Source organism: Lepidothrix coronata, unplaced genomic scaffold, assembly GCF_001604755.1.
Source record: "Lepidothrix coronata isolate B3197 unplaced genomic scaffold, Lepidothrix_coronata-1.0 Scaffold5, whole genome shotgun sequence".
Classification (NCBI taxonomy): Eukaryota; Metazoa; Chordata; class Aves; order Passeriformes; family Pipridae; genus Lepidothrix; species Lepidothrix coronata.
This window is the reverse complement of record NW_016690185.1, coordinates 10936855-10961865: the sequence shown is the minus strand read 5'-3', so window position 1 is coordinate 10961865 and position 25011 is coordinate 10936855. Positions and strand designations below refer to the sequence as shown.

At 38.0% G+C, this 25011-nt stretch overlaps 1 protein-coding gene across 1 annotated transcript in view; it reads left to right on the top strand.

Moving 5' to 3' along the window:
• The first annotated feature begins 2403 nt into the window (after positions 1-2403).
• Positions 2404-25011, top strand: part of ARHGAP18 (Rho GTPase activating protein 18) — a 95526-nt gene continuing 72918 nt past the window's right edge. Inside the window, exon 1 of the mRNA XM_017829602.1 lies at positions 2404-2562. Within this exon, the coding sequence (XP_017685091.1) occupies positions 2519-2562 (44 nt within the window). The 5' untranslated portion in view covers positions 2404-2518. The remainder of the gene's footprint in view (positions 2563-25011) is intronic.

The window sequence follows — 25011 nt, the reverse complement described above, 5'->3', positions numbered from 1 at the left end:
ATACACCCAAACATGATACAAAAACCCCTGAAGTTAAACAATGGAATAAAGCAATACTGAAACAAAACACATAAAGTGTATGTTTTACTCCAAACATTTTGAAAAGCCCTTTTAGAAATTGTAAAACAGACTTTTCAGAATTTTTGTTTCATGGAAAGTTTGAATTCTTGCAGAAAAAAAAAAGAAAAAAATTGAATAAGACCAATTTTTAGTCTAGCAAAACAATTCAAATATTTTTGGGAACAAACACTTTGAGTTATAACAGCATTTTAAGATCACAGCTACAACAGACTGTTGATATTTTTGAAAAAAAAATGTTATATGAATAAATACAAGCACGGAATAAGCAAGTGAATATTAGTTAAGGAATGGTAATGAGAGATAACCAGTTCTAAAAAGAAATATGAAAGGGGGATCATGAAGTACAAAAAAAAAAAAAGAAGGCAGCTGGGTTAAACCTGCTAGAGGTGAAACAGCCTACCTCTGCTCCACTGGAGCAGATCTGTAAATGGTGTAGAGAGCAGCACAGAGCATGAGAACAAGTTAGCAAGTGAAGGGCACATGTTTTGGAGCTTTCATTGACATGAGCTGAGAAACACAAGAAGTACAGAAAGAATTTATAGAGAGTAAAATAATAACAGTAATGAAACAATAAGCTTGAGGATGTGGGATGTAAAACCGTACGTACAATGGGACAAAAATATCCAACTTGCAGTATTTATCCATTATGGAAAAAAACCTATTTTAATTATTTACACCATCTCCTACATGTTTATCAGACAGAATCCGTATTCTGTCTACTGTCTAGAACTCTGTCTACTATCAAGAATGTGCAGACAAAAGGGATTAGTGACTACCGCAAACCATAGACCATCTTAAAATTCTTACTGCCTATGGGGATTTCTAAGCAGTTCTTTCTAGAAAAACTGAAATACAACTTACAGTAGCCAGTTTACTTCAAGAGGGCGTGGTACATGGTACAGCATATGTATAGATACGTGCACTGAATATGGGTATATATGTGTATATGAATATATATGTATATGAATTATATACATATATGAATAATTATATCTTGCAAATACAGCCTTCTAATTTATATCAACTATTTAAACTTCTTAGCTATCCATAGACACCAAATACTCCCTGGTGAACTGGAAATACTTCATGTACTGTGGCTTATCTTTGTTTCTAAGTTTCAGTAGTTTGAATGTTACCAACACAGTGAAATCCTTCAGCAGTACTAAGTCATTTATTCAAGCATTCTGAATCAGAAAATATGGAAAACATTTTTGTTTGTATACTTTCTTCATACAAGTTAATGTATGCATTATGATAGCCTTTGAGTTACACTTAGTACATACAAGGTTTTTCAAGTCTTGTCTGGTTCAGTGACTAGGGTGGATGCCAAGAAGGGGAGAATAAGGCTGAAGGGATACTCTTAATTTGGAGAGCACCACAAACTAAATAATAAATATTAATAGATTTGAAAACCTGGAGTTACTGTTCTGATCCCCTGCTCTGTGATCATCTAGGCCAATCTTCACAGCAATAAAGACCCACATTTTTTTCCATAACCCAAAACAATCAGATGCAGAGATGACTTATATGTGGTTTATATGAGGAGGTCAGCCATTGTATCGCTGAAATTTCACGAGATCCAAGATCCAGTAGTAAATTATTTCAGTGGTTTAGTACCCTTATGGTAACACCAAAGGTGTTTCATTGTTCCCAGATTGAAGTTGTCTACGTTCTGCTTCAGTCCTTTACATCTGGTAGATTAAAGAGCTATGGCAAATTCTCCTGCGTAACTGCTTAAACGCCATAATCAAAACATCTCTTCTTCCCCGTCCTCTGCTGAGCTGAACGGGGCGCAGACATCAGTTTGGTACGGCGAGGCAGGTTGCCCAGACCAACCTTCATTCCCCTTGCCCCTCGTTTAACTCTTCCCCACCGAGCAGCGTTTGAGAGGCACCGTGCAGGTCTCAGCCGTGCCATACGCCGGGACGGGACCGGCTTCCCACTCCCACGGGGCACTCACACCTCACCTCCCCGCTCGTACGCCCCCACACGCTCCCTCACCCCTACCCCTCGGCCCGACCCCATTCCTGCCAGGGCGGCCCTGCCGCCGGCGCAGAGAAGAGCGGGGGGCGCCTCGACGGCAGCGAGTGGAGCGGGACTGGGCCACCCGCGGTGGGACTCCCGGCGCTCTTCCCCCGCAAAGAGGCGCCGGGGACGCGGCCGAGCCGTCCTGGGCCTCGCAGCTCCTCAGCCCGCACATTTGCCAGACCTCGCCGCGCCGGGCGCGACCCCGGAGGAGGGGGGGGCGGCCCCGCCCTCTGGCCGGGCGGGGCAGGCAGGGGACGGCCGAGGGCAAAGCTGCTGTCGGCCAAGGGCGCTGAGGAGGGTGAATCAGCAGCGAGGAGCCGCTGACTGAGGAGTCTCTGGGAAGCGTCTCTCTGCTCGTCGTGTGTCCCTCCCGCGCCCGAGGCAGTGGCGGTGAAGGTGACTCGGGAAGATGGTGACCGTGGTGACGAAGCTGGTGCACTACCTGCACCTGAGGTAAGGGCGGGCGAGCGCGGCCACCGCGCTGCGACTCCCGCCGGGTGCGACACCTGGGCTGTGCCGAAGCCGCCGGGAGGGAAACCGCGGCGCGGTGCGGGAGCGAGTGGCAGTGGCAGTGGCGGGGGTGTCGCCGCGGGTTGAGCGTGTCCGCTCCCGTCGGTGCCTGACCCGCCGGCCGCTCTCCTGCCCGGGCTCTTCCCAGCCGCTCCCAGACGCGCGTACTGCGGCACAACAGGAGAACAAAGCGTGTCTGTGGAAAATACCCGTTATTAGTTTATAGTTTGGAAAGTTGGTGTCTCTAAAGTACTTGTGTGGCGTAATTATAATAGCATGGATTAGGCAAATTGCATATTTTTTCTTTTCTTTTTTTTTTTTTAATACGGCTTCTGTCATCCGTTTTTCCCAGTATCATGCATTCTAAATAGCATTTAGCCGATAAATACAACTATTTTTGAATTGAATGGAGAGAAAGCAAAAAAGTATGCAGTCTTGGTGATGTTCCACTTGTATTTGTTGAATCACAGTTTTCCTTATGTATATGAGTACTTTATGTGCATCAAAATAATTGATCAAGGGGAGCATGCACTGAGCCAGAAATTTAATTTGTGAAAGCAGTGATATTTTGTTGCAGCATCCTCACATAAGGCATACCAGCTCTGGGAGCTGCTTTAATTACCTAATTTTTTCCAAGTTAGCCAGAGAGTGGAAAAAAGGACAATCAATTGTACTGTAACTTTTTATTGGTATGATTTACAACTCAAGTCCTAGAATACCTGCAGTCTCTAGTTTTCTGGGTTTTTTTAAACAGTTATTAAGATAATAGTACTTTGACATGAATTACATGAGAGGAGTATGTAATGTCACCAGTTTTTAACCTGTTTTTTTCAATAGGATGTTTAACCACCATTTAACCTATTCTGCAAGTCTTACCAAAATCACAACTCTAATTTTATAAATTTGTGCAGTTTTATGCTGCATTCCTTTGCTGGAAAAATAGAGAAGGAAGTCAAGAAGGAAAAACCTCTGCCAGTTTCTTACTCCTGCCTCTCTTTTCTTGCCCTCCTCTGAACAGTGGTTATTTGTTTAGCAGCACATTACTGCTGTTTTTGAACAAGAGGTTCATGACTCTATTTGCTTTTTAAACATCAGACTAAAAGACAATCTCAGCCTCAAAGACTTAATAATATAACGGGAATTAGGAAACTGCTTAATGCATAAAGCTGGATGAAATTGGCAAAGCAATAACGTTGCGTTCTTTAACCAGCAGCAACCTGATCACTGTCAAGTGTTTTGTGGGTATCATGAGAAAAGATGCAAAGAGGCTAACAAGTTCAATAAACTTAAGCTCTTCTCGTGCTGCATGAGCATCAAGAGATTGAGAAAGCGTGAAGAACATATCTGAAAGTTTAATAAATGCGTGGTTAATGCCTTTTCCGAAGGCGGAATTTGAATAGTTTAGTACTGGGTGAAAGAAGTCAATAAAATTAGGGGAGATGTTAAAAAGCCCATCAATTTGCTTTTATAGGAGAAGAAGAGCCATTGGAGATGTGGCTGAAAAGGGATTCAGTAAATGCAACATTTGAAGGACTGGAATTTATTAGACCTGAATGTACATGAGTTAGGATAAAATTCCATTTGTCAATGCTAAATAAGGGGATAGCTACTTCACTGAGTTTTGCTGGAGTGGTAAATAGTGGCTGTATTTGACAGGACATAAATGAGCAACAGTTGTTCCCTGGAACCAGTACACATCAACAAGTGGGCATATTTGCACACAGAGCAGATCAGGGAAGGGTACTCTGTCATCTTTAGTGAGTCTGTAGGCTTAAAGTGCAGATTGATTTTAGCAAATTCACCTAATACTTTTGTCCATTCATATCACAAAATCGTGACAGATAGGGAGTGGATGTTTCAATCAATGTCAGTCAGGCATAAACAACTACTATTAGGCATTACCAAGTGCTTATTATTTGCGTCCCTTAGCAAGTGACCAGCAATATAAAAATGAATTCAGAAAACAGTGATGTAGAAAAGAGGGCATACATATGAAATTGTCTGACATATTCCCGAAATACTGTGATTTCTGATTAAGCCATTTTATTAGGATTCTGGCTAGTCATGCAATAATATTTTTTTTACTATTAATGAGAATGGAAGTTGTTAAAAACCAATTAAGAGCAAAGAACCCCAAAAAGTAAGCTGTCAGACTGAGTTAAGAATAGTTTGGTAGCTGGTGTGCTGGGAAAAATGCTTATCAGCAGCATTATGACTTTTTTCCCCCTACACAGAAATCCGAAGGGTCATTTGTCACTTTTGTATTCTGTGTAAATTCTTAACCATTGAGGCCTGGTCCATGAATTGGATTTTAAGGTTATGCCACAGTTAAGTGAATAAATACTGTGCTGATATATAATAAGAAAAATATATTTAAACATTAAAAACTCTACTTAAGAAATTTCTAAGAATACATTTTGTGACAAGATTAGATTATGCCAGTAAAATAGTACACTGGGCAGCCCAAACAATTAATATAATCAGATCCTAAGAGAATAGTAACTATGCCCTTAATTCAGTACTTACTGAGAAGCAGATAATTAATTCAAATCACTTTAGGACTTGCACAGTTAGCAGAATTGTGGACATCATAGCAATCTGTCTTTGAATCTGACACCTTGCGAAACATAGGATCCTGAAGCTATAGGAATAATACTAAAACCTTGGGCACTATACAACTATTCTGAAAAGTACCCTTTCTGAAAATCAGAAGTAAATACATTGAAATACAATACTCATAATGCTAGAAGAAATCGTGTAGCAGTACTTGGTCTCTTATACTTACCTCAGTTAATTAACCCTCATAAAGGATGATTCTGTGCCCATTTAAGTCCCATTCAGCTGAGTCGTAAACTTCTGATTAGTTTCAGTCAGACAAAAGCAGGCTCACTGAATGGGAATGGATCAGCCAAGAAGCTAATTGTAAAAATACTAAATTAGGTTCTCAGCAAGGCGAGATGTTCTCCTATAAATATACTTTATGTAATTATCTCTACATAAATGAAGGTTGTGCAGCAAGTGAAAGCAGAGCAGTGTACAAAAAAATGAGATGAGCAGTGATTCTTGAGAACAACAAACAAAGGAGATGGCAGCAGATAGAGCAGTTCCCAATGACAACACTGGGCAACACAAGCAAACCGAAGACAAAGACATAGACTTATGAATGTAAGACTTTCACGAGCAGAGTGAACATTCAATGCTACCAAGGAGATTTGCACAGTAAATTGTATTGCAGAAATTCAAACTGAAGCAGGTTGTGGTAGTTCTTCATTTTAGGAAATTCAAATGTTTAAGCTACAGAGGTGGAAAAGTGCAGTCCCAGGCTTGAAGTGCCTTTTTGGAAGTTCAATATTTTTATCAATTAACTATTAGTTTTTATAACCTGACTCTGAAAGTGGTCACATAATGTGTAACAAGATTTTTAGTTGAAGCAACAACTAATAAGGCTATTTTGGAGCTGTCTTGAGGTTCCTGCTTTTATATGTGAAATTTTTATATCTTTAAAAAGTTGTCCAGCAAATAAAAAAACTTCTTCTTGTACTATCAGTTACATCTTACTTCATTGCTCTGATTCCAACATCTTTACACTTAACCAAGAGATCTTACTGAGGTTGTGTGGCTTTGGTATGTGCCTGAACTTAACTGTCCACTTCTTTAAAATTCATGATTTGTAACTGCATGGTTTAAGATGTGGCTGATGGACTGAATCCTGCCTGAGGAATGTTTCTAACTGGCCTAGTGCATTTTTCTCAAAGGAGTCTAGTTTCAAAAATTTTGGACAAGACACTGTACTGCGGCTACTCCAACACCTCAGCATGTGGCTGTTCATGGTTAGCTTGAGGAAGGAGCATCTTTTCTCAGCCTCTCTCCTGAGAGGATGAAGAAGCAGAGAAAGGAATACCTGCTTAGAGGTCCAGTAAAGGTTGAAGCTGCTGCTGTTGCTGTTACAAAAGCACACAGTCTGAACCTCTTGGTTCAGCATCCCTGGCTACCATACTTGGGCAACGTGTTACCCTGTGAAACTTCTTTTTCAGAAGTTTCATGTCCCTCTTAGAGCATCCCAGGGAACAAACTACCATGATTTCTGAGTCCAGCTGAGTGGGGGCTTGGTACCGGTGTGGTCATCTCTGATAGTCAAGTAAAGGATACAGGGTTCTGCTGAGTGCTGCAGGTGAGGTTATAGAGCACAGGTGTTATTTTATGGCTCTTTATGCTCTTGCACTAGCATACAGATGGTCTGCATGGACCACTGGCTGGTCTTCTATTCTTACCAACCCCTCCTCCCCCCCTCAAGCCAAAGGTATACTTGTACATGATTTTTTTTCATTCGTAAAATTATAAATTAAAATAATTATCATATAAGGACACAATAGGCCTGAAGTGATGTTGTTGACTTCTGAAGTTCTTGAATTAATTTTTTTTTAGAAGCTTAATGAGTCTTTAACATATGATTTTTTTGATATCTAATGTAGCCACTCTCTGTTGTTTCTTATGCCTTAGTGTAGGAATACAGCACAGAAGGATGCCAGGTTGAAAAGAACTTTCTATCTCTCTGAGAGAGATAGAAAGCTTATAAAAAGGTTACCATCTTTTATCCATGTCATGAACATACTGAGCTTTTTCTAAAGGTTAGGCTTTTTGTCCTTCTTAATGGGTGCGCTAGAACCTTGTTCCTTTTGATATTTAGAAATGGATTTCTAATTTTCTACCTACAGTTACCAGTGGAAAGTTTCTACGTATTTCTTTTCCATTGACATTGTCCGTTAAGTGAAATTGATTGTCCCACCCATGATAGCTGTGTTTGTGAGGACTCACAAACAGCAGTTTTATTGTTGCTTGTTGGCTTCTCATGCTGAGTAGATTCTGCTCTTTCCCATGTGATTGTCCATGTTTGACCACCTTTCTTGATTTTGAGTGGTTGGAAGTGACACTATGATTTTAATTAATGTCTGATCAATGTTCGTGATTATATTAAAAGTCTGCTATCTAGTCCGATATAGCTGGATATACATAGAACTGCATATACCTTTTTTATTGCTGTACAACACTATGTTTGATGGTTGCCTTATGACCAATTAGTATTCATTTAAAACTGATGAGTCCCCTGGCTTATAGCATAAAATCTAGTTATTAAGTCTATTAAATGCATGCATTTGCGTATAATTTTTATTTTTCCAGTCCCCTTATTAATCTGTTTTTTCCTGTATAATATCCTGGACTTTCTCTAAATTGATATCCCTAATTTCATTCTGTGAGTAAATTTCGCGTGCTTCTTTCTGTGCCAAAGTTATGAATGAAAATGTTAAATAAAAAGATCATTAGTAAGAGGAAACCTTGAGAAATTTTAATAGTAAGACTCTCCCAATTCATCAGTTTGCTTTTCAGTGTAATATATTACTGTGTCTTTTCAGATAAACCTTTCCCCAGTTTACAAATTTGCACTGTTCCTAATCTGCTGTTTAACTGTGTACATAGTTATGTTCCTTATGTGTTACAGTATCAATTGCAATACTGAAGACCATATAGGATATATCTGCTGCAGCCCCCCCCATCCTTAATACAAGTTATTTTATTATCAAAAGCTGTATTTATTTTGGTAAAGGTAAATAATGTCTTGTATTTTATCCCAGGTTTCCATTCACCTCTGTGTCTCAAAATGTCCTTTCCTTTGAACTTCTTGAAAAAAGACTTGCACACTATCAAGCTCAGAGTAACTGGTGTAAAGTTGCCAGTTTTTCAGTTTTTCTCTTTCTAAATTATATTTGTTATATTGACATTCTCTGATACTGTGACATCACTTGAACTGATAGATTTTTGTAATTATTCACCACTGAATTCTTAGGGGAATTGTTTCAATATCTGGGGCAGAAGATTATCTATTCTGCCTGCCTTAATTTTACCAAACCTTAAAAACTTTGCTTCCGTCTTGAATGAAATTTAGTACTATCCACAGATTTTCATAGCTGTCTGGCTTTTGCTGTCATTATCCTGACGGAATATTGAGTCAGAAAGGTTTGGCGTGGCCATGCCAACATTGTCTTTTATCTCAACTCCGTTCTTACTGTGCAGCAACTTCACTGCCAATTAACTTTTCTTTTTCTCTATACTGTCAAAGAATAGTATACATAATTCAGTTTGTATTGCTAAGTGTCCTGTCAACTGTCAGGACTCAGGACTTTTGGCAATTCTCATTTTGTCCCTATACTTTTTGACTAATCCCCTGCCCTCCCTCCCCCCAACCCCCATCCTTTCTTGTAGACTTTTTGCTCACACCTTATATAGTGTTTAGATAAATCCATTTATTTTTTCAATCAAAGATGCTGCACAGTTCTTAGTTCTTTTTATGGAGCTGCCAACTCCTTTTCCTCAGAGCATACTGAACATCTGAGAAGCCTGTGGCGAGGCTGTGGGACAGAGAACTCAAGGTCTTACACTTGGAAATCATTTATATGTAAGCTTGAACACTTTTTTTTTTTTAAAGTGTCAGCTATGAAAAAAGCATGCACTCAGCAAAATGCTGTTAGTTGTCAATTCAGGTCATTTTGACTAAAAGGGATTACTAAATGATTGTATGTCAGCTCTGCAAAGAAGTCACCATCCTCTATCAGCACATTTGTCTCAAAAAAAGAATATTTGTTCATCACTGCTTTGAAACAGCTTAAACCACTTTCTGATCAATCTGTGATAAATGACAAAAAAGTCTTGAATTAAGAGTGCCGATCCAGCAGTTTTCCCTCAATTGAACTTAACTAGATCTTTGACTAAAGAAGGCCATCACTAATATTTTGTTATCATTTATCATTTAATTTCTCACCACTGTGCTCCAAGAAACATAACCTGGGACACTCACCACTTCTTTTTTTCACCAGGCTTGCCAGATGCGATAGAAGGGAAGAGAGACACTTGTACTGTTTGGAGGTGGTGAGTGACTCTTGCCACCGAGGAGAAGGCTGGATGGTGGTTATTCCTCAGACAGTGTTTTCTCTTTCTGGTACTACCTGTCAAACCAGGTGTTGCCTGGGTAGACCATGTGGTGGCTTTTCTAACACTGGAAGGAAGATGATTCAATAACCGTGTAGTCGTTTTCCTCATTCTGTTAGGGAGTAGGGAGTACAACAAGAGTATGTGTGGCATCCACTTACACCTTCATTCCCTCACCCTTTCTGCTCAGATGCTTACTTCCTTCAATCCTTCCTGACATATCCTCTCAGCAAAAGTGACTGCAGTAAGTAACTGAAAACCCTGATATTCTCTTCCCCCCCCCCCGCAACACTGATCAATAGAATCAATGGATACTTGATTTCTATCATTTAATATATATAAATTTTTATCAGCCTCGTTCCTTCTTTGTGTTTTCAAAACTTCCTTCATCATCTCTTGCTAAAAAAACCCAAACAGTGTGGCATCACAATCCATCAGCTCAGAGAGAAGGGCTGTATCACTTTAATAATTTTTCTTTTTGCACCACAAAGAACAAAATAACAAACAGTGCTGTATAAAGTAAGATTTCAGAGGTCAGAGATTTAAATCAGGAGCTTGAAGTACACTGAAAAGCAACAGAAAATCAACTCAAGAAAAAAAAACAGGCAGGCACATTTTAGAATGTGCTTACTAGAAGCCAGCAACCCAGAACAGCTCTTAGCCGCTGTGTGTCCTGCTGAGCTGTAGGAATTTGAATGGTTGTCAGATGGAATAATTAGAAATCAAGACATTTTTCAGAATTACTGATATGTAAATCAAGCGATGTTATGGCAAGAACTCAGTGACTTCGTGAAAAAAAACAGTATATAGTTGCAGTTGTAAAAAATATTGTTCCCATGGAGCATAGTAACAAATAGTGAGAGAAAAGAAATACATGTCAATGACAGTGACATTAAAAATATCCACCCAGACTGAAAAGCAGAATACAGGAAAAAAATAAGTGTCAAGCATGACATTTGGAGGCAAGCTGAGCACAAAGATGTCCAGCAGAAATGAAGTAGTCATAGGCATTCAATAAATTTAGCAGTTTTAAGAGCAGAAATCCTTATATTTCGTGTCCTCCCAAAAATAAACTTAAAGACAAGACAAATATTATTTATGGAGTTAAAAATTCTGTTTGTTTCTTCCTTATGGCCAGTCAAACCTGGGCAAAGATATTTTTTCTTATTTTGTTTAATTCTGTTTGTTTAATACTGTTTTCAAAGTTGGAATGTTTGTAGGTGGTGGAGTGGTGGATCTCCTCTTACTAGGGACAAGGGCATGCACTGACATCATGGACTTTATCATATTTCCTGAGGCAAAACTAAATGGCCTGGGGATTTAAACCAAGTAATGAGAACCAGACCTACTTCCCCTTGCTTACACGTATCTTTACCTTCATTCCCTTTCTCTGGAATTAACATTTCCTCTTGCAAAAATGAGAGGATCCCTTCCCCTCTGCAAACCAACCCCTGTAGTCCATTCTATAACAGTATCCAATTTTAAATTTTTCTCCAAAGCCCAGATTTCTGGAGATGGATTATATATTATTGAATCTGAGTGTCAGAACCTGCAAGGAAACATTAAAGCAGCCTGGGACACATCCTCAGCATTGTTTGTATATGATTTGCATTGCAGCTGTACAGGGCAGCTCGGTGACGGAGATGGATACGGAAACACCAAATCCAAGAACCGTATTAACAGCTTGGTGTATAGTGCTGCATTCGATACTTAACTTGTAAAGGCAGGAGTCAAAAAAAGGCAGAAACTTCAATAAAAGCTTAATTTTACCATGTAAAAGAAGAGTATATATGTATATATATAAAAATATTGTTCTTTATCTAGCATTGAATTGTCAGATTTTACTTGATGCTAAGAACTGGTAGTCATATTCAACTTTTTAAAAATACTAATTATAAAAATGGAGCATAGCTGAATGAATGTGACAAAAGAAGAATTTGTGAAAAAATATCAACTTCTGCAAAGGAATCCAGACTGCTAGAACATGTGTTTTTGGCACAGAAATTACGAATTCCAGAAATCAACATTCAACAGTGTGTTTATGAGAGTCAAATGCAAAGTTTAAAAAAACTGCAACAGTATGTACTCACTATTAAATCAAGCAGAAAACAGTAATTTCATTAAATAATACAACTGACAGAGGAACTACAGAATCAGAACTATGATTCTTGTCAAATATTTTGCCACATAAAGTTAGGAGGAGGAGTGGTTTTATAGTACTTGATTATCAAAAAATCACTATTGACTAGTGCATTTATTGGAATATTTATTGTTTGAAATAAGATTCTGAAACTCCAATATACAATTTATTACGATGGACTTAGTATGAAAAAAGCCTTAAGTGTCTATGAAAAGTTGTGCTAAGTGGGTTCATTAGATCCCATCAAAATTTGTAATAAGAGGTGGTCTCATCATGCAGGAAAGTGAAGTAGTGGTTCAGTTCATTCTTTGCCGAAGTGTGACTTTGAACTAGTTAAATGGTTCAGATGATCACTCATCTGAAAGGGAACTGCTTCAGTTGAGAATTGGGATACTTGCTGGAAGATTACACTTATTCAAATGACAGCCAGGAGAGATGACACTCAGTTATCATAAGAGTGTAGTACATTAGTACTTCAAAAAAACTTCTGTAATACTTTTGATTGGATACAAAAAAGTGAACAAAGATTGTAAGTGCAAATAATATTCAGTGTAAAGAGAGCTAGACCACTTTTAATAAGAATTGTAAACAAGATTAATGCTGTTGCAGCAGTATGTTGTATGTCCTCTTTGTCTTGGACCAGGAGAATCATTTTTTTCTTCTGAAGGCTGGTATGTGATACACATTTAACAGCTGTTAAGGAATAACAGAATTCCAGCACTCATTAGGGTTTCTGATTGCTGTGAATAAGAAATTACCTGTCTAGAAAGAAAGTAATGTCTGTTATTTTTTACTTCACGAACCTTACCCTTTCCTCTGCGAGGAAAGGAGTCTCTTTGAGCCTCTCTCATAGAAGAGCCAAACTCCTCTGGGTAGAGACGTCCATTACAGTCCAGGTTGCTCAGATATGCAGATGACTGTACATATGCAGAAAGACAATTACAATCGTGATATCATCTGACAACTAGGAGAGAAATGATCTTCAGAACTAGTATTGGTCTATCTCAGATGATTAAATTGAGTCTTTACCACAGAGGTGAGATGCAGGACCTTCACTCCTGGACATCACTGGTGTGGGATCGCTACAGCAAAGGCTAGGTGAAAGAAGAGAACTGATCACCCATGTATTTTTCCTGTAGGAATTTATAATTCTGTAAAAGCAATTTTGGTCCTCTCTGTTCTTCACAGTAGAGAAACATATGGCCCCACATTTGGTGGCCAGTACTAGCAACAGATTAACATCTTAAATAAACACTACATTCTGCTATTATGACAGTAAATGCTATTAGACCCGAGCATAATGAGACAAAAGATTCTATAGCCAGAGGAAAGCACATATTCTTTGCAAATTAGGGATGTGGTATTGATTTATAATTACATATATGAGATAGAATGGTTTATATCTCTGATAATCTTTAAAGGCTACCATCTGCCCCTAGACAAACTTAAGATGAAAACTTAATTTGGATAAAAACCTACTTGGATAGTTAATTCAGTTAAGGGATCATTTTCTAATAAAGTTGAAGGATTGGGCTGGATGATAATCCTTTGAACTACCTGCAACAGCAAATTTGTCCTAAGCTTTTGTTCCCCACTGTGGCATTTGGCTTTCTGGTAAGTGATATACCCAGTATGGTCAATAAAAGCTGACAGAAACAAAATTGAAGGAATTTAAAAAAGCTACTGCTATTTTAATATTAATAATAGCAATGAAACTCAGCAAAATACAAATGATAATCCTAAAAGAACATTAAAACATGTCTTTGTTAAATGCAGTAATGATATGAGGTAAGTAGATGTTTTAAAGATTAATTTAAATAAGAATTAAGAATGCATGCATGTGTACACATACTTGCTACAAATGGGATCAACAAAGATCTTCAGTGTTATGGGTTAAGACAGACATGAAATTAGGACAGAACAGGGATGTTTAAGTAAATGTCATTTTGAAGTGTCTTAGTCTCTCAGGACTGTGCTTCTGCTCCTAAGCAAAAGCAGTTTCCATGCAATGAACTGCCTGGTATTTACTGACTCCCCCTGTGCTCTTTACCCTCGGCAATTTCCACTGAACTCTCTCACACAGCAGAGTGTAATGTCCAGTTCAATTTGATAAATAGGAAATCATAGTAAGCTGTTTATAATAGATTTAAGTGTAGTACAGGATGTTATGGTTTTTTTCAAGGTGTCTTTAGAGCTAATGCAGAGATACCATTTTAATGTTCTGGCCTTTATGATGTTGTCAATTTAAGTATTTACATCAGATTTGTAAATCCTTCATGACATTTTTGCTGAAGGAAATATTACTTCATCTACTGTGCTGCTAACAACAGCATAGAGTTTTCTTAGGTAAGTGAGAAGTTCAGGCCAGTGTCAGAGCTTAGCTACATTAGCCATTTGCGGTGAAAGAAAACCCTCTATTAATGCTTATGCGGTAGGATTAAGATGACTTGAATGCTGTAATCCTTCCTGTTCGACTATTGGCATCATGCTGCCATCTGACAACAGCTGTTTCCTCCTTAATCTGATGGAAAAAAATGGTGGTAGATTGTTACTTGCACCATTACAAGCTCACTCATTCCAATTTATGTTTTAGTAAATATGCATATTGTATCATAATAAAAGGCTTTTAAATGTATCCATGTATTAAATATAGTATAGTCTTGTTTATTTTTGGTATCTGCTTTAGTAAGTACCCAAAGAACCATCAGACATTGTTCTGCACCAGCACTTTATTTTTAGTTCTGTAGTTAGAAGCATGCTGTATGGAACAGCAGGATCCAAAAGTTGTCATGAGGAAAAAAACAGGCATTTGGGGCGTATAAAAAAAAAAAAAGTAAGCATTGCATGTCATGAGACTTTGTAATCACCACTCTTGGCAGAAGGCCAAGCACAGAGTTTACAGAATCTTTTGAAGCCACTGGAGCTGGAGGGTCCTGCCTTCGAACTGGATATCAGGTTGATATTTCTGTATTTCCTGACAGCTGCTACTTTCAGGACACAAAAATATGTTTGCCTTAACTATTCCCTGAACTTCAAATTATTGAGATACTTAGGTGAATCTTGGAGTTCCAAAACTCATCCATGAGAAAGTGATTTGAACACTGTTGGATCATAGTCTCATTATAGGTGCTGCTTTGACTGACAGCTACTGGTATGTGCACATATATTGAATACATTTGGTATTGGAGATAAAGTAAAAGCTTGCTAAATGACAAAGTATTCCTTGAAACAGATGACTGAACATTTGTATTTTTTTAACAAAAGTCTCCTTTTGAGTTGGTGATGCACAGAAGAGTGACCACTGTTGGTCGTGAAGTAGGAGAACTTAGCCTGATGATCCTATCCCTCTTTATGTATGTTTTCTGACTTTAGTTTGGGGGCACAGTGAAATGCAGACATGGATAAAGGGGAGTTAAAAACGACTCATATTGAAAATCAGGCAAATAATTCTGTACCTTTCAAGATTATGAACTTCATTATAATTTCAAGTGAAGTCCTTTGAATAGAAAATGCAGATGTCAGTATTTACAAAAACAGTGAAGGCTACAGACAGCACCGGGTTTGCACCCACCGTTGTCCAGCACTGTGTATGTGTGCTGTAGATCATCCTAAGGTTACAAATCTCTCTAATACATAGGAAAGGGGGAAAGGAATATGTGAGTGTCAGCTTGGGAACTGTTGCGCTCTGATCCATTATTATAAAAAATCATGATTATTGACAGCAGAAATAGTCAGCTCTGAACTTCCAGCAGCAGAACTCCCAGCTTCTGTGTAAAATGAGCTTATGGCCAAGGTCTCCCAAAATCCATCTACACTAGCCCAATAGCTGTTGAGGAAAGTGAAAACAAACCTTCTGTCTATTTTGCAAAACACAAAATATTCCTAATAGCAGGACAGAAAGTTAAAATGGTCCTACTCTGCTGTCTACTCTTCCTAGTAGATAAGCACTACGAAAAACAAAATTCCTTCATGTTTGAGGTTGATGGTTCCACAGGCTGGAACACACCATGAACTGGCTGCACAGAGACTGAGCTTCTTATTCACTTCTAGAATCATGCTCTGGAATTTATGCAATACTACTTTGTAGTTCAAAGGATCTTTGAACATACTCTTGTATTAGCAAGATTCATGCTGAGATTGTTAACGTAGCAAATCATTTGATTTTGCAGTTCTCCTTTGTATTAGCTGCTTCCAGTAATGAGACTTTGCATGCAAATACGAATATTTGGGCAAAATAAAAAACTGCAAGCCCTAATAGATGAAATAAAACATTGCAGGTATTTTCATGACACTGCAGAATGTATGAATAGTGATAAAGTGTTTAGGAGTGAAACGGAAGGAAACAAAATACAGAGTGCTTATATTAAAGATCCTTTGTGTAAACTGTATTTAATACCATCTTAAAACAGATGAGTTCTTGTGAGTATTCTCAAGGGGATTTCTTTTATTTACACCATCTACCTTGGTTTAGTCTGAAGTAAATACAGCTTAAAATTCATTCTTAGGTTTCAGCCCTGCTGACTCAGATGTAACACCAAAACCAAACAATCAGCAAGATAGTCTGTGAATGTAATTTTTTGAAGGCATGTGATTTTTTTGAAGGACGTAGGAGCTGATAATATATACTGACATTTTACGGTGAGAACAGATCTTTTCTTAGAGAATATTCCAATCCAGAAGTATTCTTATTATTTTTACCTTTTGCTATTGCAAAATGTATTTCACAGTTTTAATTCTTTAACTCCAGATGTCACTCAAAAAGTTGGAGTGATGCAGAGGATGTCTTTCTGTTTGTCCATCGACATTTTTGATATTTACGTTTCCGATCAGGGCATAAATACAACAGTTTCACTGACTAAAATGCACCATTAAAATTTAAATGCATGTTTATTTTACAAATACATAATTCACTGAATTAAGATAACACCAAACATCCACTATGAGCTAAAAACTCGGCTTGCAATTTAGAAAGGGGCCTGTGTTCTGCAGATAAGTACACTGTCAGTGTTACTCCGTGTTTAAAATGTTTCAGCTACAGGGGTTAGAATTGAAGAAGTGCTTCATTTCTGCAAAGCAGGAGCCGGGCAACCTGTACATCACAAGATTGATTTTTAGGACTGAGTTCCTGAGAATTATTTGTGACTGCATGCTAAATGTGATCCAGATTTCCATAAAAGATGATGTTTTTAAATCTAATCAGAAAATTGTATCCTCAGAAAGTAAGTTCAAGAAATTCAATCATAATGTAAACAGGATGTGTTACTTTTTAAAAAAGTTAATTTTTAAAATAGTGCCGCATGATATAATTATAGAATATAAAAATATTTTTCCTAGTGTCCTATATACTGAATCATTATTTCTATTTTTTGTCATTCATATGGATTTACACTGCTTCCATTGTTACAGGAAACCAGAATTATTTAAATTATGGTCTATTTAAACAGACTAGTAGCTCTATTGGTTTGGATGAAAAGTTCATCTCCCTGGTATCCTACCATACAAGGGTTTTACAGAAGGGATGATATTCCCAATGCTTTCACCAGCTTGCAACCAGATGTAACCAGGCAATTCCTGAGCCAGATGTTCTTTCTATGTGTTTAGTAATAGTCCATGGCTATCTTTTCTACGAACATGTTCGGTCTTGCCGAGAGCTTGTGTAAGCTTTTAGCTTCACCAGCATCCTGTGGCAAGCAATAGCGCTGTGTAATGACACTTGATGTGAAATGCCACACCGTGCATTTTGTTCTGATTCAGTTTTTTCATTGTAGTTATACTTAATTCCCCCTAGTGCTGGTATTGGAAGAGACAGTGAACAATCCATTGAAATTACTCTTTTTTTTCCACTTTGATGTTTGTGTCTTGGTAATTTAGGTCCCTGCCTTCATCTGTAAACCACCTTCCCTGCTGTCTTTGGTTTTTTTGTGGTGGCTTTTTCGTTTTTGAGGTTTTTTTAATCGATCCTATAATTTTCGTAGCTGGCAGTCAAATCACTAGGATTACTTATATGAGCAAGGCATATTCAACTGAGCCATGAATTAGAAAAGGTATTTAATATAGTTTAAATCTGAATAGTTTTTAAACATAAACACAGCTTTCATTGTATTTTGATTGGATGTTTGGGACAATCAGCCTCTTAACAGGAAACCTGATCTGACTGTACAATTTAGGCAAATACTTATTCGATATTAATGCTCATTGTTTACTTCAGTAAGAATGTGTTATGCCAAAAGAGTTTGCCATGTACTTTTATGGCTTAAAAGTCTTTCTGACATACACCAAGAATAATATAGTAAATGCTATTGGTAGATTTGTAAGTGTATTCCCAGTATTCTTCTGTACTTTGCAGTATGCCAATAATTTAAGAATGAAACATTATCATCTATTACAACACTTCTGTACTTTCAGTCCCTAAATATGAGTAATACAAAATACAGTACACATACTGGGTCCTTGGAAAGCAACTGTGATGAAGCTTTATTTTAAAATACTAGCTATGCTTTTCATTTAAGTACTTATGTGCAGTCAAAAGAATGAGAAATTAGGTTGACTAAAATAGTTACAATATTCTAAACTGAATAGGTAAAACTAGGGAATTCTACTGATTAAAGCAGTGTACTTGAAACATGGCAACATCCTACAGTTATTACTCTTTCACAGCTTGTTGGCAGCTAAAAAATGATGTACCTGCTTCAAGGGGAAAAACATTGCAGTTTTGCCCATGTAGTAGTACTTCAGGCAGCACTTAAGACATTTAAGACTATTATGGTTATATATTGTAATATATATTTCTCCATAACATTACAGCACACATTATACATTGTGCTGATTCTTTGTGAAAATATCTTCCTGTGATTACTGTAATGAAATGCATTTTGGATAGATAGTAAACCGATGCTTCCACAAATACATAACTCTGACACTGGTGCTAGGAAAAAGCAAAATCTTCAGTTTAAAAACTGCTCCTATGAGCATCTGCTCTTAGAATAACAATAATCTTTTATAGCAGTTTTGTCTTAATTCTTAGTGATGCTCCAAAGCAACTGAAGGGAAGACACTAACAGGCTAAGAAAAGAAAAAAAGAATGATTTTGGTGGGCATGCAGCTTTCCCCCCTTAACCGTTTATTCATGGCCAGGATGCCCAAAACCAGTGCAGAGACATGTGGTGTTTGTGCTGTTGCTTTGGTAAAACTAAAACTAATAGATATCTGGAGGTTCAATGACTGAAGATTAATTTTCCCAGTATTTGCAAGTGCTTTTTGGGCTTTTGCACTCTTGAAAACCTGCCTATTTCAGTGAGAAAAGGGGTTTTTAGAAATGGTAGCTCTACTAGAAAAAACCCTACTCTGGCTGCAATAATTCATACTGATACAGCCACCTAAATACCTGAACAGGTGTTAAATGCTACAAGTACTTCTATATTGACAAAATTTATCTACACTAAGGTGTTTTTTCTTTACCCATGCTGCAAGAGTCAACTGGCAAAATTAAAGTGTAGAAGGCCACCGTGAGAAAGCCCCCATTCCGTAATTCCTCTAATTCTTTTGGGAAGTGCTCAAAACTTGGGTACTGTTGACAAGTGCCAAGCCTGAACTGTAAGTGCTATTCTGAATATGAAAGGGAGAGGGAGCTGACACATGGTAATCCCATCATTTTGGTGGGAGCCTTGGGGGGAGTAACATGAATCCTTGTGAAATTTCACATTGCTGTTCCTTCCTCCCGTCAGTCTTTTTTTTACCCAAAGGAAAGGGTAGTCTAATCTTTTACCTTAGTGCTATTTCTCAAAAGACCTATATAGTGTTAAGAATGATGTTGAAATAAATGGTGATCTAAGCAAAAAATGCAGAAAGAAAGCAGAATAAGGAAATATTGGTTGTCCTATACCCAATGAAAAAAATAAGACCAAAAAAAAACAAGCCACAGGGAAAAAAAAAATTAAATATTTAAATATTGCAAATCTTTTATGAATCCAAACCCCAGAGAGCAGACAATTCACTCGTGAATTTATTTATTTATTCCTCAGAAGAGAATTTACAAACCCGATAACAGGCTGGTGCACCATCCAGCTCCAGCAGCAACAGGCCAGCAGCAAAGCCAAGGGACTGAAGTCTTGGTAGGAGCCGACCTGGTTCCTGTCTCTCCTGTATCCCCTCAGAGACGAGCATGAAAGAGCCAAATGCTGAGCTTACACGACAGGATCTAGTGGCTGAAATATTAGTCCTGGAAAATCAGGAGAGGCCTAATGTCTGACTCTCGTGGCGTCACCATTTTGCTTCATGTTCTCTGGCAGTCGAAAAGCTGCAGTATTCTACTGTCCTGTCATTTATAACCCCATTTCCCAAGTTTTTTTCACCCTTTGATGAAGTAAGGCTACCTTCTTCACAAGCACTGATGATCTCAGCTATGGAAATCTGATAATTTCTTGTCCTACAATGTAGGCATTCTCCATATAATTTATCAATTTGCCTTTTATCTGTTTATCAATATCTATAATCTCTGTTGCCATAAAAATAGTAACTCATACAATCTGTGGTAATGCCAATTAAGCAATTAGAAAATTTGGAGTGCTGATCATTATATATCTGTATCTGCAGGCAATGAGGCAGAAATAACATTTGTATAATAGTTGAACCATGTTTGTTTGTGGCCTGTGTGCTGTTTTTGCCATGTTTGTGATTTGTCCTTCACCTTGCAGTTTGAGCTCTTAAATCCAGATTATATGTCATAGCACAGAAAGAAGCAAAACACAAATAATGTAATTTTCATGTGACTACTGCTTGATTGTCCCTAACCACCTAAGCTAATAGAAATGTGATTTTATGATATTTATAATAACAGTGTTATAGTTTGGGGAAAATTGTAAAGTCTTCAGGAGTGGAGGTACTTGTGTGTAACTGAAGCTTTTGTACATCAGCCAGCAGGTGATGAAAGCTCCTACAGGTGATTATCCCCTCATGTACTTCTTAAAGAAGTTCCAAAACAAAGTTAAAATAATTAGGTGCTAAATTCCCTCAAGAGCATCAGAGCTTATGGTATCAGAGTTATCTTCTTTGTAATGTTTTCCAACAATTTTCACTGTCATGCCTGCTGTCATACGGGATGAGTCTCTTCTCAATGAGAATTTGTGAAAAACTTGAATTACTGAAACTGCTTATTCCTTGTATCTCAGTTTTAAAGATGGTAGAAAATGTGCCTGGAAAAAGTGGTGAAACCAAAGGTTTATGCAGCTGATTTACTATACCAGGATTGTTAAAATGCTTAATTACTGACAAAGAGAGGATAGGCTGCCTGGAAACGATGTGCCCCTTCAAAAATGTTACCCTTTGTTAAAGCAAAATGCAATCCTCAGCTCTTTGCCTCTTCTGTCTGTCTCTCCTACACAAGAGTTCACAGTATAGAAGATAATGCAGCACTTTTTTATGGTCAAGAAAGGATACAAAGGAGATGCTGGTGGTTCTACGATATTTTAAATTGTCCTGAGATAAGAGATGGATGGACTCAGCTAAACTCTGAGATGGAAATATTAGTGACCAGATTATAGTGCCTTCTGTCAATGTGTGTTTATTATTCAGTGAAAATATGCCTCTCATAGGAGGTGATTGTCCCACTCTGCTCTTCACTGGTGTGGCCTCACCTTGAGTAATGTGTGCAGTTTTTGGTACCACAATATAAAAAAGACAGTAAGCTGTTAGAGAATGTCCAAAGGAAGGCAATGAAGATGGTGAAGGGCCTTGAGAGGAAGCCGTATGAGGAGTGGCTGAGGGCACTTGGTCTGTTCAGCCTGGAGAAGAGGAGACTGAGGGGAGACCTCATTGAAGTCTTCAGTATCCTCACAAGGGGAAGTGTAGGGGCAGGTACAGATCCTTTTACTCTCGTGACTAGTGATAGGACCCAAGGAAACGGCATGAAGCTGAGTCAGGAGCTGAGTCAGGGGACGTTTAGGTTTTTCATCCAGAGGGTGGTTGAACACTCGAACAGTCTCCCCAGGGAAGTGGTCTCAGCACCAAGACTGTCTGAGTCCAAGAAGTGCTTGGATAATGCTCTCAGGCACATGGTGTGATTCTTGGGATGTCCTGCACAAGGCCAGGAGTTGGACTCGATGATCCTGATGTGTCCCTTCCAATTCAGCATATTCCATGATTCTGTGATACTATGAAAATGTATAAGGGATAGTGTTCCCTGATCCTGGGAATAGCTTTCTGTCCCTGAGAAGGATGCATGCTTCCACTGATGCAAGTTAGTACCACTGTTTCTATTTATTTTCAAGTGCCAAGATGTAACCAAGGGCAGCCAAGGGCTGCAGATGGCTCCTCATCAAAGACCAAACACCAATGCAGCTGCACGTTGTGACTGCTCACTCTGACCCCAACTTCCCTGTGGCAGCCATATGGCTTGGAACCATTCCCCGGATACTCATCTTTGTCTGAGTGTACATGTGTGCATCCTCCTTTGCAAACCACCCCACTTCCACAGATGGTTTTGTGTTGTGCACTACTGTTCTGATTTTGTTTGAGACTCTATTAATGCCTCCCAGTGAACCTATGATTGTATTTGATAGATTGAAATTTCAGGAGACTTGATTGTAGATGCCCTTGTAGTATTTATGTTATGTATATGTCTACATTTACGTACATTTGCACTGCTTTTCCACATATGTGTGCTTGTTTAAAAGATACTTCGACTTCTCTCTCTCTTTTTTTTAATTTCTTGACATATGGTGAACAGTATTGTACATAATGTGAGTTATTAAATAGTAAGATACTATAGTAAATCAAAATAAATCTACCCACTATAACATAAATACAATTTTTGGGGGGTGAATATCTTCCAGGTGAACTGCAAATGTTATGTTTTTCCTGCAGAAACTACACAGATGCTATCCTGATGTGGCCAAATGTTAAAGTTTAGCCTTCTCTAACACTAGCAATTGCTTCCAAAATACACAGCAGTGGTAGTATATTCTTGCCTTGTATTTCTGCAGCTCTGTCTGAACCTTGCTCTACAAACCTGTCTATCACAATTGCTTTGCAATAAAAGATAAGCAAATTAGCTGCAACACACAATTTATTAAATTTAGTCATTTGTGAATGTCACAAATGTAACCCTAGAGGACTGAGGCCTTACAGGCTACAAATTTGTTGCTTTCTTTAAAATTCTTTGTGACTTGTGTGTGTGGCTATGCATCAGCCTATAAATACTTATGAACTTTATAGTTATTTCTTGGTACAGGGTATTATAGAACAGCTATAATAGTACTGTGAGGTGTTATTATTCTTGCTGTATGACTGATATTTTTTTCAGCTTTTTCACCGGCTTTCAATCACAAAGAAACAAAACCTCAAATATTTATTTATTGTACAAATTTTAGCACAAGTATTCATGTTAATTCTCCTTGTAGTTGTTATTCATAACAGTTACTTTTGAATACCTCTGAAGAGTAAATAAAAACATCAGAAGTACAATCAGGAACAATATATTTTTTTTCTTACAGTTTATATTTATAAATTGCTTGGTTCAAAATTTGGCCAATCCTTATTACAATAATGCTATTGAAAAGTAGCTTCCAAACATCATATACTTACATTCAATTTTTTCAAAATTGCATGTGCTAAATGTCATTGTCAAAGCTATCTTATAGAAAAGATGTAAAAAAAAAATTGGTTGTGTCTGTTGATGTTTTTTTACAGAATGCAAGTGTAACAGAAACAAGCCTGGTAAGTTAATGAAATAGGTGAGGCAAGCGAGAATGTGAGAACTTGTGTTCCTTCTTTCTCATTTGTCTCTGACACTTGCAAACATGTTAAAGAGTTATTGTCCCATTAATATGGTATATCTCAAACCGTAGTTAGGATTACATGTGTAGTCAAAGTATGGTTCCCTTCTTTTGGATTTTAGTTAAATTTCTGGAAAATGCAGTTATGAGTTGATGTGAACCATTTTTAAAATTCATGTTGAATTCAAAAGATTGTTTCAACTCAAAATAGCAAAAATAACACTGACAGCTTGAAATATTCTGTATTAAGGATGGCTGAATTTGATTGAATTGTGTAAAATATGAGAGAAGGAAACATTTTTCTACGATTTGTTTGGGATGAAAGAAGATGATGCAAAATGAATATTTTTCTCAGTAAGGAAGAACTAAGAATATTTTGCTTTGTGTTAACTTGAAGTTTTACTGGGTGATCTTCAACCCTTATAGAGAAGTGGTTTTCTTTCTCACAGCCCATGACTCAGTTGTTCCTTTCTTTGTTCTGAAGCATTTCTTCTCAGCGCATAGTGACATTTCTGGATAGCTCTGGCTTGCTCAGCTTAGGATTGTGTCACAATTGTCGTGAGCTTTTCTGACTGACTAAACTCTTCTCCTTTGTTGCTGCTCTATTTTACTTCACCAAATGTTTTTGTGCTACAAATTCAGCTGTGATCAAATCTGCAGGCAACAGCAAAATTAGAAGGGTAGAGGAAAAATCAATGTGCAGACTGACTTAGTTAACATGTGTGGGAGGAAGCATGATTTCAACCTCCCAGCCAGATGTAGACTGAAATCACTCTCCCAGCTCCTACTCAAACCTGATCTAAAGTGGGGGGTGGTGGTAACTGACATGGACTGTAAACCTGAGGGATAGATACAGCCTGTCTTTTAAAGCAGCAAATCATACATTTCTTTTCAAGTGTATTCTCTGCACTTGCTAGCACCCTCTCTGTCCTGCTTGATGAAAGTTCAGCTGCTCAGTTCATCCATTGTTACACCCCAAATACTGAATACAGGGGTCTACTTCCTGACCTAAAGGAGAAGAGAGGTAGAGCTGTGGAGTTGTGAGCTACAGGAGTCTTCTCCACTCCTGCCTCTTCAGTGGGTTTGGTGTTGTTGGATGTTGTTGTTCTCGTCCAAGAGAGAAGAGACAAACCCAGGGTTTCTGGCCTTCATGAAAGTAGCCTCACAACAACAAAGTGAATGCTCCCTACCACTCAGAAGCATAGTATCTCAGAAGACATTTCAGAAGCGGCTTCCTCTGTGTGCTTTGGTGTACAAACCATTCAGCGGTTCTGCTCCAACCAGATCAGACAATGCATTATATTCAGATCAGTCACAGAAGGGACTAGAAGCACCGGTGTGAGAAGCAGCCATGAGAAAAGCTAGTGTTTTCCACAGTACTGTGTAATATAGTCAGGAAAGTATCTGTGCTGTCATACAAGGTCCTAGTTGCTCTACAGAGTTCAGAGTCCTCATGCTCAGGAAAGATCAGTTCAAATTGGAACAGATGCACAGAGTCAG